General features: G+C 46.4%; 1 protein-coding gene across 1 annotated transcript in view; it reads left to right on the forward strand.

The window, feature by feature from the left end:
* Nucleotides 1-10,794: 10,794 nt before the first annotated feature.
* BUB1B (BUB1 mitotic checkpoint serine/threonine kinase B) overlaps nucleotides 10,795-14,590 on the forward strand; it is a 43,724-nt gene continuing 39,928 nt past the window's right edge. The window contains exons 1-2 of the mRNA XM_010965137.2: nucleotides 10,795-11,036; nucleotides 13,439-13,585. Coding sequence (XP_010963439.1) covers nucleotides 11,002-11,036; nucleotides 13,439-13,585 — 182 coding nt within the window. The 5' untranslated portion in view covers nucleotides 10,795-11,001. The remainder of the gene's footprint in view (nucleotides 11,037-13,438; nucleotides 13,586-14,590) is intronic.

Here is a 14,590-nt window from a genome sequence, read left to right on the forward strand (position 1 = left end):
CACTTAACTCCTGGCAGATAATTATCTTATCCTTGGCAGATAATTAATAAGAGGGCTGGCAGCCAAGCACCATGAAGCCTGTGCTTCTGAAGACTTTGTGGAGCAGAACCACCAAGCCAGGCGTGGCCTGCCTCCCCCAGATAGCCACTTAGGAGAGAAACAGCGTCTACCTTGTTGAAGCCATGGTTATTTTGAGTTACTCACAACCAAACCTAATCCCAACTAGAAGGACATTAAGACTTATTCTTCACACTCCATTTATTTCCAAAAGTAATTTGAGATAATTTACAGTAAATGAAAAATAAATGAGAGAATCATGCAAACAAGGATACAGAAATAAGAGGCATTTTATAAAAATGGGGTGGCAGTTTTTCCAGAAGATGTGCATTAAGGGCAATTATTGTAACTGCATGCAACATTTCACCTCTAACTTCCTGGCAGCCAAGTCTAATAAGGGATAGCCGCTGACTTAATGTCCCTCTCATCATCAACGTGGGTGGTCAGGAGAACCAGCTTCTCCAGGGCTACCACTGGCATATCACAAAACAAAATTTTCGTTCTCAATAGCATCATCCCACAGCAAGGAAGGAAGATAGAAACCTGCATTGGGTGGTGTGTGGCGTATCGCCCACCTACGCCACCCGATTCACTCTCCACTCTTTCCCCAACAGTGCCCTGAAAGGACTGTATCAACCAGCCTCTTGCCCTTTGACTTCCAGTTGGTTTGGCTATTGGGAGACCCTGGTAGGTCAGTCAGGAGGTGGGAAGAGAGAGAGGCTGAGTATCCACTCTTCTGTGGTGCCATATTTGTCAGTGGCTGTGTCTCTCCACCTTCAGCCACACCTCCCATCAGGCCCTCTCCCTGCTGGAGTTCTCAGTGGGTTCCAGGATCAACTCCCAACCCTTGCTCCATCAGGATCAGGGGTAACAGCTTCCCACCATGGCTAATCCCAAAGTACTTCACCCTCTTTGTTGGTGTCCATGGTCCCTTCATTATGTCTCACATACCGAGTGTCATTGATTTCCTGCTAGGACCCTGACTGATGCAGACGGTGTCCCCATTAGGAATGAATTTAGCTCAAGTAACAGAAAGCCTGATAAGCAGTAGTTAAACAAATAGGGTATTTTCCCACATAATGAGAAGGCTGGGGATGGCAGTTCCAGGTTGGTGCAATGGCTTTTTTTCTTTTTCTTTTTTTAATGAAATCATCCATTTCCTCCATTTATTTAACTACTCCCAAGCAAAAACAAAACAAAATCAAACAGACAAACAAACCAACCCACAGTGTGCTTTTTCCATTCTTAAGTCAAACCACGCTGTTAACAGGGTGAAGAGTCACTATACAAAATATTCAACGAAAATTATACAAAGCCACTGTGAAAATATCATTAGTGCAAACCCATCTGTGATTCATGTTCTTGAGAACAAATAGCTGGTAAAACTCAATGATCAGCCCTTCTCCCACCTTCAGTGTCCCTGCAACTAAAGTAAGGATGGAATTTTGGGGAGCTGATGACCACAGGATGTGAAAACATGATAGATTTGGGGGAATGGCATGTCCACCAGCTCCCCCATGATGGCCGCTTTTCCTTGGAGCTGTCCTCCCTCCCAGGACAAACGTGCTGCCTGTGTATGATGCCAGGCTCTTTCTATTTTCCATTCTGCTCTCCCTTAGCATATTCGTTTTTATTTGCCTGCTTTCACTTCATGGTCACGGGATGCTGCCTGGTTCCAGACATCACAACTATCTCCAAGGTAAGAAGAAAGGCAAAAGGGCCATGTCAACTGTGTCTCTTCCAAACTTCCGTTTGGATCATAACTGGATAATACGGCCACTTTTAGAGGCAAAGGCAGCTGAGAAACGAGAATAGAATTGTCATGACTGGGTTGGGAAAATCGTGATCCATTGCTTGGGGCAGGGCACATTGCCACCCCCAGACATCACCCTGTTAGCAAAAGAGAGCAGTAGGACTTGGTGTTGGGTAAACCATGAACACTGGCTGCAGTGAGCTACAGTGAGGTTTCCTAAGGCTCGGGATGCAGCCTGGGCAGTGTGATTGTGACCAGGTATCTGAGACAAGCTGATGGAGAGTAGTGACTGCAGCCAGTTAAAGGTGAGAGCTGGGGTAAAAGGAAGTTAAAAGCCCACCATCCTTTAAACTGGTGTCCAGGTCCCCGCTTTGGTGAGAGTTACGGAGACAAACCCTAGAGGCAGTCAGAAAACTGCTCTGCCAAGTCTCCCACAGCGGCCTTAGAATTTCTCTCTCCCTCCTCCATGTGTCCAACTGCATATGATACATCTGCTGAATCACTGACCCCACCATATTGCAATTTTCTTTCTCACTAGGCTGTCTTCACTCACTAGGCTGGGGGTGACTTGGAACAAGAATTTCATCTTGTTATTTGTGACCCCATTGCCCAGTTAGTGCCTGGCATGTAATAGCAAATGCTCAATAAGGATGTGTTGACTGAGTGACTAAGTGAGTGACTGAGTAAAGGAATGGGAGTTGGGTTGTACTCTCAATTTCACCCCCATTATATTGTGTGACCTTCTAGCAAGTAACTTCCTTGAACCTTGGTTCCTTGCCTGTCAATTGAGAGCGTTGCACTAGAAGATCTCTAAGACCTCTCCTCACTCTGACATTTGGTGATTTTTAACTCCCGCCTCTGGAGGTGTTTCTTTGGGTTGAGGTGTTAGCATTCAGATATCCTCTGTTAAAATGCACATACATCACAGGGGGAGGGTTATCATAATAAAAAAAATCCATCAGCATCACTGAGGAAAATTCTCTGGTGTTCATAATTAGCTGGTCTCAGAGAGAGGTATCTGGAGGGAGAGGCGTGTAGGAGAGGTAAGGGTTGACATGGAGAGGAAAGTCTGAAGCAAAATGCAATGTGTACACTGGGACTAATGAGATTCCACAAGAAATAGAAAGGAGGCAAGAGCCTGGGTAACTGGAACATAGGGGACGTAAGGACAGTGGGGAATTGTGGGGCACAGAAGATTGCCAGAGAAAACACCATCAACTGCCCATGTCTGTCCAGCAGAATAGCTGAGCTCGATGAGTCAGGCTGTGAGTCAGCCGGGCTGTGGATCTCAGAGGGGCAGTGGGATGGGGGTGGGGCAGGGGCCCGTACCTTGCTCCAGGAGGGCAGGACAGAGAACCTGATGGGAGACATCTCTGGGCAGCAGGTTGTCAGGATGTGGCCTGGAGCCATTAGCCTTCCACTGTGATACCCCAGGGGACACTCCTGTGTGGCTAAAACTTAAGAGGGAAGAGCCTGTCTCCCATGCCTTCCAGATCCTCCTCCACCATGCATGCGCAAGGACAGAGTCTGACGCAAGGCAAGTGGCATCTTCCCCGCGTGCCTACTTCTGTCTTTTTGCATAACCTGTCATGTTCTCTCACCTTCACAGATATTTTTGCCATGGATATAATGGTATCACTTCATTATTAGTCACTCACCCTGCATAATTCACCTTTTTTTTTTTAATCCTAGGTACATTGGATTAATCACAATCCTTGGTCTATATCTCTCTTTCTCTTTCTTTACCGACCCAGGCATGGCCCACCTTTGTGTTTATTTATGTTTAATTAACTATTGATTTCAAAATGATGTAAGATACCATGAACACCCAGGGCTAGGACTAAAATGTGGACCACAGCCACATTCATCCAAGTCCTTCTCCTTCATTGTATCCCTCTCCTCGCCACCAACTACCACCCATAGATTTTCTTAAAATTTGCTCTCCAAGGCTGATGAAGTATCACACTTCCTACCAGAATTCATTCTTCAGGACCGCAACCCCATGCTTCTGATTTCTAACTGGCTGGTGTGCTCATGCTCAGAAGGGCCCAAATCTCAGTTGATGACTTTTGTTCCCCAACACCTGTGGTTGGAGTCACCAACTTGCGATGAACTCAGATTGCCCACAAATATATTTTGCATTGTTTTAAAATTTTATCTAAACCAGGATTTCTCAGCCTTGGCGTTCCTGATATTTTGGACCAGATCATTCTCTGTTGTTAGGGGCTGTCCTGTCTGTTGTCGGATGTTTATCTGTATACCTGGCTTCTAACCACTGGATGCCATTAGCACCCACTTCCCCACCCCCACCCCCAATTGTGATAGTCAAAAACGTCCCCTGGGGGAGGCATTCAGTGGGGCAAAATCACTCCCTTTTGAAAACCACCAATCTAAGCAGATATTTGGCAATATCCAGTTCAACAAATCCTGCAGATACAATGCCCCTCCCTAAAAGAAAATACATGCCCAAAATACATGCCCTGAAGCAAGGTACAGGCCCAGGCCATAGAGCTTTGTTTCCCAGAGGGTCGTCTTGAACCAGCAGCCTGAACAACATCTGGGAGCTCATTAGAAATAGACTCTCAGGCCCCACCCCTGCTTACAGAGTCAAGCTCTGCATTCTAACAAGATCCCCAGGTGATTTGTGTGCCCAGGGAAGTGTGAGGAGCCCTACAGCAGAGATTACACAAACTGTTCTTCTGTGAATAAAGTGGGCCCAGGTGCAGTGTTTCCCAATGGGGGAAGTTACTGTCATTTTGGGAGGACAATCCATTGTTATGTTGGGTTGTCCCCTGCTTTGCAGGATATCCTTGCCCCATCCCCATTAAACACCCACACAGTGCTCCCCAGTCTCCAAGGCAATCTGAGGTACCCTCACCCTCCAGTGCCCTCTGGGTAGCAGAACCACCCTCGGGACACAAACCTCTGGAGGGGAATGTTTCTTGTACTATGGACAGCCTGCCCGAGGCAGGGCTGCCTCCGTCTGCAGATGAGTCCAGGAGGCCAGGAAAGATGCAGAAGTTAAAACATCATCATAGTGCTCTTCACCACAGCCTCAAGGGGTGAAGGGTGCCAGCAGGTGAGCACTGGCCGAGGAGGAACCATTCCAGCCAATGGGAACACGTTAGAGCTGGGGGCAGGAGGAGGGCAGCAGGGCAGAACCAGGAGCCCTCTGACAGAACTGCAATGCACAGCCCAACCAGTCAGACCAGCTGGGGCAGTCCTCCTGGTCCTGGCAGCCTCAGTGGCCTAGTCGGGATAAAGCAAATAAATGAAAACAGCTTGGCATCCGAGAGCCATGTCTGAGATGAGGAAGGGAATGCATCCAGGTGGGCGAGGTGCCCGTTCTGTGCCCTGACCTGCCCCTTCTCATCTGGGCCAGGGGAGAGGGATCTTCAGGTCCTTCTCAGAGCCAGGAGGAATAGGTGGCTCCGTAGCTGGGAAATCTGAGAGCTCTGTGGAAGAGATCCAGCTTCCAGACTGCAGCTGGACGCCTGCCCCAGACTGGAGCAGAAGGGGCTGGGTTTATCTTCCAACCTTGCTGCTTGCCAGATGCAGTGAGTTGGGACATCCTCAGCCAGGTCCCCCCAGCTCCCCTAAGCTCCTACCATCATGACTACTCACAGTCCCCCAGACACCCAGTGCACTCTCTCTTGCCTTGGGAGGCACGTTAGGCATGTTGCTCCTTCAGCCTAGAAGGCGCTTCCTCTCCTTCCTGTATCTCCTGCTAATTTTCCAAGACCCCTCTTGGAAGTTCTTTCTGACCTTCCTTTCTCTCAGCCCCTCTGTCAGGGAGGGGCTGCATCCTCTTTTGAGTTCCCTTAACTCTGGGCACACAATGGATTTTAGCTTATAAGCTGCCATGTTACAGATTGTGTGGAGTTGTTTTTTGTTTTGTTTTATTTTGGTTTTTTAGCACAGACTTGTGCTAATTTTCATATTTATATGAAAATGTGTCAGTACCTGTCAGGTATAGCACCTGACAAATACTCACTAAGCGTTTGTTGAGTGAATGCAAGAAATCCTGGAGTGCTTGGTCTAACAAAGTCATGTGCCAGCGCTTTTCTTTTGTTTGCTTCTGTCAGTCAGTCAGTTAACCAGTGTTTCTTGAGAATCTGCCTTGGGTCAGGTCCTGGGAATTCGATGAAGAGTCAGAATAGCCACACCTTACCTCATGGCTCTTACACTCCAGTGAGGGACACACTGTAGAACACAGAGCCTTTCATTGCTCTGAGGAGCCAACAAGTCCAATTTCTTTGTTTGCAGTTGAGGAGGAAACTGCAGTGCACAGACAGGCTGAACCTCCCTCATACCTGTCTATGAGGCGGGGTCTTCCCCGTGACAATCACCATAGGTAATAGGTGTCTAGGATCTGTCTGTTCCAGGCACACATCTTCCAGTTGGCAGAAGCCAGGCTCTCAGATACCACAGCCTCCCCTGATGATATCACAGGGACCACAGTGGGCCAACATCCCTGCCTCTTTCCTTGGAATGCCCGCTGCCTTCTCTAGTGCCTTACAAAGGGGATGGATGGAAACTCAGAAGTAGGATGAGACTCATCCAGTTCTGTCTTTAACTGTTACGAGATGATGTTGTTCTAACTCGGCCTGTCTCTGGATTTCCTTCTCCCTCCTTTAGTTTGGGCGTCTGTGTTGGAAGAAAGACACTGAAACTTCCCAGAGGAATTGAAGACCTCTGAAGACCTCTGTGGAGAAGGGAAGCTTGTGTGGTTCTGACCTGGGTCACATGCCTGGGGTTCTCATCGCTGGCATGTTCAAGCCCAGGAGTGAGCCCGGGATTCTGAGATGTGAAGAGTTCCTCTAATGTTGCTCTAGAAGTGGCCCAAATTCAAGTTTCCCATTGGCTCTCAGTCTCAGAAGTGTTTCAAGCAAGGAAGAATGTTGACCAGTCAAGAGAGGACCCACACCTCCAAGCAAGGACCAAAAAAAGGACAGCCTTTAGGGAAGAAGGTAGAGGTGGAAACAGGCCAAACAGCTTATCACCTCACTTAATTCTCTGAATCACCTCCCATCTTGCCATGGCCAGCTTCTCACTGGGCCATCCAAACATTTCCATGCTTGGTTCCTTCATTCAGACAAATTAAGTGGTTTCCAATCATCTCCTCCTCTCCCAGCCTGGGGGCCCCTGACCTCTGGTCGTTTCTTGGAAAGCAAGGCATAGCCCAGATCTGCAGAACACCTCCCAGAGCTGGGCCCCTTAGACTGTCAGAAGCAAACTTTCCATAGCCTGCACCGCGCCCCAGGAGGCGAAGTCTGAAGGAGCGAGCAAGGAGGCCTGCAGGGTGCAGAAGCAATGGAAGCCTGGACACATGCCCCCCAACCCCCGACACACCATCCTCCTGTCAGCTTTCCCGCACTGGTTGGCTTGGCCAAGACCAATCCTAACTGTTGTCCAGCTATCGTCATGAAAAGCCCATTGGCTCTTCCATAGGATCTCTGGGCCCAGGGTCATGTTTAGCACATGCAGTGCTTTGTGTGAATTAGAAAAAGGAGGCCCCACTGGGCGGATGAATTTTTTAAAGTGCTTCCTCCAAGTGTGAGTGAATGAAAGGGAGAAACTGGCCAGGCACTCATGGATTTAGCATAATTTGTACAACTATATATGCAGCCCTGAATCAGCCTCCCTTTCAAAGCCTCCTCCAGGTTGTCTGGGTGTTTTCCCAGAGCTCCTGTGCTCACCAGCCAGTCCATTCCCCACAGTTACCACCCAATATCTGTTCTTCCTTCCCTACCCTAGTTCCCTGGTTGATGGCCTCTACCTCTGAGGCCACTGGAGCCAGCAGTGAGGGTGCTGATGTCCAGACCCAGGAGTGTCCTCTCAGAGCTCTCAGAATGGCCAGAACTTGAGATGCTGGAGCTGAACTGTGCCCTGGGCACCTGGGCATGAAGACAGGGCTTCTGGAGGCCTGCATCACATGGTACCAACTTCCATAGGTTCTGCCTACCAGCCCTCTCTCTACTAGGGCAGGAGTCCTTGGGGCTAGGCCAAGGAAGGGTCACTGTCCAAGATGGATATCAAGTGGCCCTCCCCATTCCAGTTCTCCCCAAGCCCATGGGCAGGACCCCTTGCTTCCACTATTCTTCCTCAAAAGCCAATAAAATTGCCTGCTGGGGGCCCCATCCATCAGTTTTTTGGACATATCTAACACATTGGAGTAAGTGGAGGCTCCTACTACACGTGACGCTGGGCTCCTCCCCTAGAAGGTGGCGCCCAGAAGCTGAAGTTTATTAAATATCAGAATTGGTTGACTCTCTTAATTTAGAGCTGAGGTTGGTGGCACCCAGAGCACTGGACTTGAAGGAGGAAGCTAGCAGCATTCAGATCTTACTCTGAACTTCCTTAACGGGTGACACTCATCACCACTTTACATCCTTGAGGTTGGCTCACCTCATGTGTGGTGAACACAACTGAACACAGTGATGAATATTTGAGAACTCTCTAGATTCTCCAGGTCCACCCAGGAGCACAAAACTCTGATCAAGCTAATTCCAGGACAAAACAGCCTAATTTTGTACTTCCAATAGTGACACAGTTTATTTAGCTCTACGTCTTATCTTGTTTCTTAATAGCCCTGCCATATGACTGCTTCTGTTCTCAGCTTGTGGTCCATTTTGACCTTTTGGTTCTTTCCTGCCAGATGTAGAAAAGTTGATAACTGGTGTCTCTTTTGTTTGGTATGTATATTTTTTGCATATATTAGTGTGGAAATTCTGGGTCAGGCGATTTCCAATGGTTTGAGAAGACCCATGAAAAGTAGGGTAGTTCTGTAGAAAAGCAAAAACATAGTCCAGAAAGAAGTTTCCATGGAACTGAAGAGAAAAACCCAGCTCCTGGGAGAGTCCCCAATACCCTGTCACAACAGCTACTGTGAGATGCAACCGGGCAGCAGCCAGTAGCCCCAGCCCTGGGGCTAATGCATCTTTTCACCCTTCACCTCCCTTCCTCCTGGTAACACAAGATGGTTTGGATTATTCTGCCTCCTTCTCATTGGGTCTTCTACCTCAAGACACATCATCACTGGTAAATACAAGACACAGCTGCTGCTCTGATTGGCTGATCTGTTGCTAAGGTAAAGGCCAGCCTGGTGATGCTGCTTTGCCAGATGTGGTCTCCTTCAGGCCCTGAACACACACACACCCATTCAGTCTCTCTTGACCTTCCTCCCACCCCCAGATCGTCCCTCTCCCCTCCTGTGGTTGCACAGTAAACAAGTAGTTCATCCAAGGGTTCCCTGGAGACCCAGAGGTTTTCTTCTTTGCAGTGTTTAGCCTGCTAAAGCAGGAATTTTGTATTAACCATGCAGGCAAAGCTGGGGGAAATCAGCCTTTGACAATCAAGAACACACACATCTCCATAAGAGCAAGCAAGAGATCATAGATTTTCTAACAACTAATCCCTCTAACAGCTACTGATGCAGACAGGTATGGTTTTGCATGTAAATGAGTGAGAATAAGAGGCTTGTTCGTCACAAGTGGCGACCAGTTGTCACAGTACCTGAAATTCCACCATTAAGATTTATTGAGTTATGAATTTTCTTCTCCTGGGGCCTACTGCTAAAATTAAGAATGCCCAAAATCTGTTCTGAAAGATGTATGAAAAGGTTTCTTTTTGGTCAAGTAAGTTTAGAGATGCCAACATATTTTAGCACCCCCTGTGGTAAGCAGAATAATGGCCCCCAAAGATGTCCATGTTCTAAACCACGGAAACTGTGAATATGTCACTTTATGTGGCAAAGGGAACTTGGCAGATATGATTAAAGTTCAGGACCTTGAGATAGAAATGTCATCTTGGATAATGTGGATGGGCCTGATATAATTACATGAGCCCTCCAAAGCAGAGAGATTTTCCTGACTGCAGTCAGGGAAGGGGATGTGATGACAGAAGCTGGGTCAGAGGGATGCTATGTTGCTGGCTTTGAAGATGGAGGGCCACAAGCTAAGGAATACCAGTGAATGTCTCTGAAAACTGGAAAAAAGGAAACAAATTATCCTGAAGGGCCTCCAGAAACATGGTCCTGCCAACACCTTGTTTAACACAGTAAGACTCAAGTGAAATTTCTGACCTACCAAATTGTAAGGTAATAAATTTGTGTTGTTTTAAGCTACTAAGTTTATGGTAGTTTGTTAGAGCAGCATTAGGAACGGAATACACCCCCTCCTTCAGAGATTCATGGTGTGCTTTAGTTATTAAGGGCTCTAGGAAGTCTTTCAGGACTCCTGTGTAGCTGGGCTTGTTCAAAAGACCCTGCTCCCCAGGCCACATCTGGAGCCCACTATAGTTACTTCCTCAGGAAATCAGAATTGGGACTAAGAGTCTAGGATCGGTTGAGGCTGGACTCCTGAAGCGGAAGAGGCAAAATCTTGCGAGCCGTGGCATAGCTGTTTTTCCTGCCCAGGACTATGCAGTGGAGAAAGGAAGGCAATATCGTCACCACATTAAAGACGAGGAAAATTGAAGGTCAGAGAGATTATGTGGCCTCCCTAAGGTTCCACATTTGGTACGATTTTTACAGAACTAGAATCCAGCTTTTCTCAATTCAAGCATTGGGCAGGAAGCAGCTGGGTCACAACCACCTAAGAACTCTGGACACGTGGGAGTGGGAGACTTGGGGCAGACAGCCAGGGGTGGTCATAGCTTGGCCAGCCACCCTGGAAAAGAGTCAAGCCAAATGCAAGCACTCAAAGATCTCTCATTATACTCATAACATCAGAGAAATCCTGGTACTTAAACTGTCCCTCGCTCGGCTCAAAAATTAGCTCCAGAGCCAGGACACAGAGAGCACCTGCAGAGAATTTACACCACGTAAGCCTGCGGCACCTGTATAGCCATAGTCCCCAGAAACTACGACTCCCATTACGCACCGCGACCGCGTGGACTAAACCCGGGATAAACTACAAGCCCCAGAATTCCTTGGGTGAGAGGCGCGAGCGCGGAGGGGCGGAGGGGCGTAGCACGTCGTCCGCGCGGGACCGTTAAATTTGAAACTTAGCGGCTGGGCATGAGGGCTTGAGGTGGGTGGTTTGTGAGGGAGTCAGGTGCGTGCTTTTGTCCGGGGGCATCCTCCAGTCGCTTCAGTACCCCGGAGAGCAGATTGTAGAAGGAGGACCAGGCGGTCTGAGGTCTTAGGGAAGGGCCTGCGGCTGAACGAGGGCCTGAGCCGGGAATGCAGGATGGCGGCGATGCAGAAGGAAAGGGGTGCTCCGAGGTAGGTACTGGAGAAGGGCGGCTGGGAGCTGGGCTTGCGAGCCCCGGGGGGTCCTGGCAGGTGACAGAGGCTCCGCTCGGAGCAGTCCAGGGGAGGACCGCCACGGTCGGGAGAAGAGCAGGCTCGGCCTGAGCCTCCTTCCTGCTGGAGTCGGACTCAAGGAATGGAGGTGAAGATGCAGGCCTAGCACGGACCTCAGTGGGGTGAGGGCGCAAGAGAATCCTGCTGCATCCAGCTTCAAAGCCAAGGAGGCTCTGGGACGCCACGGGACCAGAGGGCTTGGAATTTGTCCTGTTTGTATCTCAGTCCAGCCATTTGCTAGCTGTTTGACCTTGGATATATCTTAACAAGGAAAATACTGCTGTTAATGTTACCATGCCGGGTTCTGGGAGAATTCAAAGTGTTTGTAAAGTAACTGACTCCAAATAAGTGCTCATCAAATGGTAGATGCTATCATTATGCCAGTAGCATAGTTAGAAATCTAAAGAGCTCTTCTCTGCAGGCTTGCTGCTCTTCCTTACCTATGGATATATGAGCTCTTCGGGGTTAGAATTCTGTATCCGTTTTCATTATGGGGTATACAGTACTTAGATAAATGCCATTTCACGAGCTCTTTAATTCATGCAAGGAATATTTATTAACTACCTACCAAGTGCTAGATGCAGCAAATAAATAAAAGACACAAAAATCCCTACCCTTATGAAGCTTAAGTTCTGGGGTGGGATGAGGGTAGGGGCAACAGACAATAAACAAGATAAAAAAACTATAAGTTAGATGGTAATCGGTACTAAAATATAATAAAACATTAGGGAGGAGAGGGGGTGGGTGCAATTTTAGATAGTTTTGAATAGAGGGCCTCACTGAGGTGTCATTTGGGTCAAGACTTGGAGGAAACTCAAGAGCTAGTCATGCATATACCTAGGGGAAGTACAAAGGATAGAGGGTGAGAGTTGGGGGAGGAAGGTGCACTTAGCAAGTAGCTGAAGCAGAATGAACCAGAAAGTAAAAGGAAATGAAGTTTAAAAAGTGAGGATGCAGGCATTGTAAGGACTTGGCGTTTACTCTGTATTTCAAAGTTACTGGAAAGTTTTGAGCAGAGGAAAGACATGATCTGACATGGGTTTGAATGGGATTACTTTGGCTGCAGTGTTGAAAAGACTAAAGGTAGAAAAGGATGGAAGCAGGAAGACCAGTTTAGAGGTAATTGAAATAATCCAGGCAAGAGAAGATGGTGGCTTGAGCCAGGCTGGAAACAGTGGAGATAGTGGGAAGAGGTTGATTCTGAATATGCTTTGAAGGTAGAACCAACGGGACTTGCTGAGTGACTGAGGGGGTGTCAAGGTCGGCGTTCAGATTTTTGACTTGAGTAAGTGGAAAAATGAAATTGCCATTTATTTGAAATGAGGGAAGGAGCAGGTCTTTGAGGGGGCATGAGTAGGAGGCAAGGAGGGAGCAATTCCAGATCGATTTTTTTGGACATTTAACAGAGATAGTTTAATTGCTATTTTAAGAACAAGAGAAGAAATTCAGATGAACTCAAGAAATAATTATTCAGTGCTTACTAGTGTTAGATCTTACATTAGTCTATGAGGATACAAAAATAAATGACATGGCCCTTACATTTACAGGATTCACACAAAATAGTTGAAAAGATATGATAAATTGTTAATCACTTACAATTTACTTTCTTGAAGAGTTTTAAGCTCTCATCAAGAAGGCCACGCATACTTTCACTTTATTTTGAGGAGTAGTGCCTATCTGTCTATTTTAAACCCAGAAATAGTGTCTCTCAGCCAGAAGTAGGCTTCTCTTTGACCACTGCAGAGCTCTGAAGTTCAGAGTATATACCTTTTACATTGATTGCTTCCAAAAAACTTTTGGGAATTCCCCTCATAGGCTTGATAGAATTGGGGGAGCCATTTGTGACCAGTAAACTGTATTTTTGTCTGCTTCTGCTCTGGACTACCTATATATATGAACTTCAGTTTTAACTCATCAGTTGAAACATGGGGTGTTAGTCTGATAAACTAATTTTGCTACTTTTAAATTAAACTAAAATGTGCATTCAGTGGCAGGCATCGAATTGCTTTTCCTCTGCCTTGCCAAATTTATAATACTTTTTTCCCTTCTTTCCTTCCTGCCGTAAACTTTATTCTTACAGTACTGTCTGCAGTACCCTAGCTGTGTTCTCTTCTGTTAGGCAATACTACAGCCATTAACTTGGAAACCAGGTCACAGAGAAGCTCAGAAGCTTAGAAGTATAGTAACACTACTAATGTTTCAGCCCACTATGTGCAACCCAAAGATCATGAATAGTCACTTTTCTGAAAACATTTACAATAATCTAGTGATATAATAACTCAGAGTTGGCATGAGATTTACTTTTGTTTCTCTCTTCACAGTGAGGTCATGTCCTTGGAGGGAGATGAATGGGAGCTGAGTAAAGAAAATGTCCAACCTTTAAGGCAGGGGCGGATCATGTCATCACTTCAGGGAGCACTGGCACAGCAAGAATCTGCCTGTAACACTGCTCTTCAGCAGCAGAAACGGTGTGTAGAATGGTTGGGGCTCAACCTGTCTTCATTCATCCCCAACTGTGGTAGGTAATGTGGGTGTGGATCCACGCAGGATGGCATAAGGAGGACTATTCTTCAAAAGTTGGTAGTATGAGAATCTGTTTCCCTGCTGCTTTCTCATCACAGGACAGCTATCTAAAGATCTCAAGTGCAGTTAAGGACAAGAGCTATAGGATTTCATTTCACTATGGAGTAGCCAAACTCTTGTATCAATAGAAATACCTCTCATACAGGGGGAACTGATAGGTAAAGCAAGTATCATATTGCAATATTTCCCAAAACTATTATGTCATTCTGGATCCCTAAATTTGATAGTAATCAATTAACAAAATTGCTTCCTTAGATTCTGAGTACTGAGCTAGAGTGAATCTGCTATCTTTTAATGTACTTAATTATTAACTTTCTAGGAAGGTATTTTGAGAACGTGCCAAAAAGAAATAGTAGTCTTCAAAGAAAATGTAAACCTCAGAGGGAAACTGAATTTAACAAACTCAGGATAATGAAAAGCTGAAAAATACCACAGCATTATTCAAATGGACCTATGCAACTTGCTCTCCTTTGACGGAATTTGCTCTGCTTAGACAAACTTTTTTCAAAAAAGTAAACTAAAGTATTGGTTTCTACCTTCAATCTCTTGACCAAAAAAAATTCTCTTATAGGCAAATTATCATAATTTGGGGTTATAATGTAATGAACATCCTTGTTCATCTCATTGTATCTTTAAAAGCATTGTGTTTTATGGTTTTGTTTCACAGATGGTGGTGTTCTATTCTTAAATCTTGGTTCTGTGACATTGTAGTAGTTTTTCCACTTCACTAACTACTCTTCCTTTTTTCTAGTTGGCTTCCTACTGCATTTTACCCAAGTCTCTGTTCTCTGCGCTCTGTTCTCATTCCATATTCAAATTTTCCATGATTGTTTAACTACTATTTACATCTCTGACTTGCCTTTTAAATGTCTTTTTATCTACCTGTGACA

The sequence above is a fragment of the Camelus bactrianus genome, chromosome 6, assembly GCF_048773025.1.
Source record: "Camelus bactrianus isolate YW-2024 breed Bactrian camel chromosome 6, ASM4877302v1, whole genome shotgun sequence".
Taxonomy (NCBI): Eukaryota; Metazoa; Chordata; class Mammalia; order Artiodactyla; family Camelidae; genus Camelus; species Camelus bactrianus.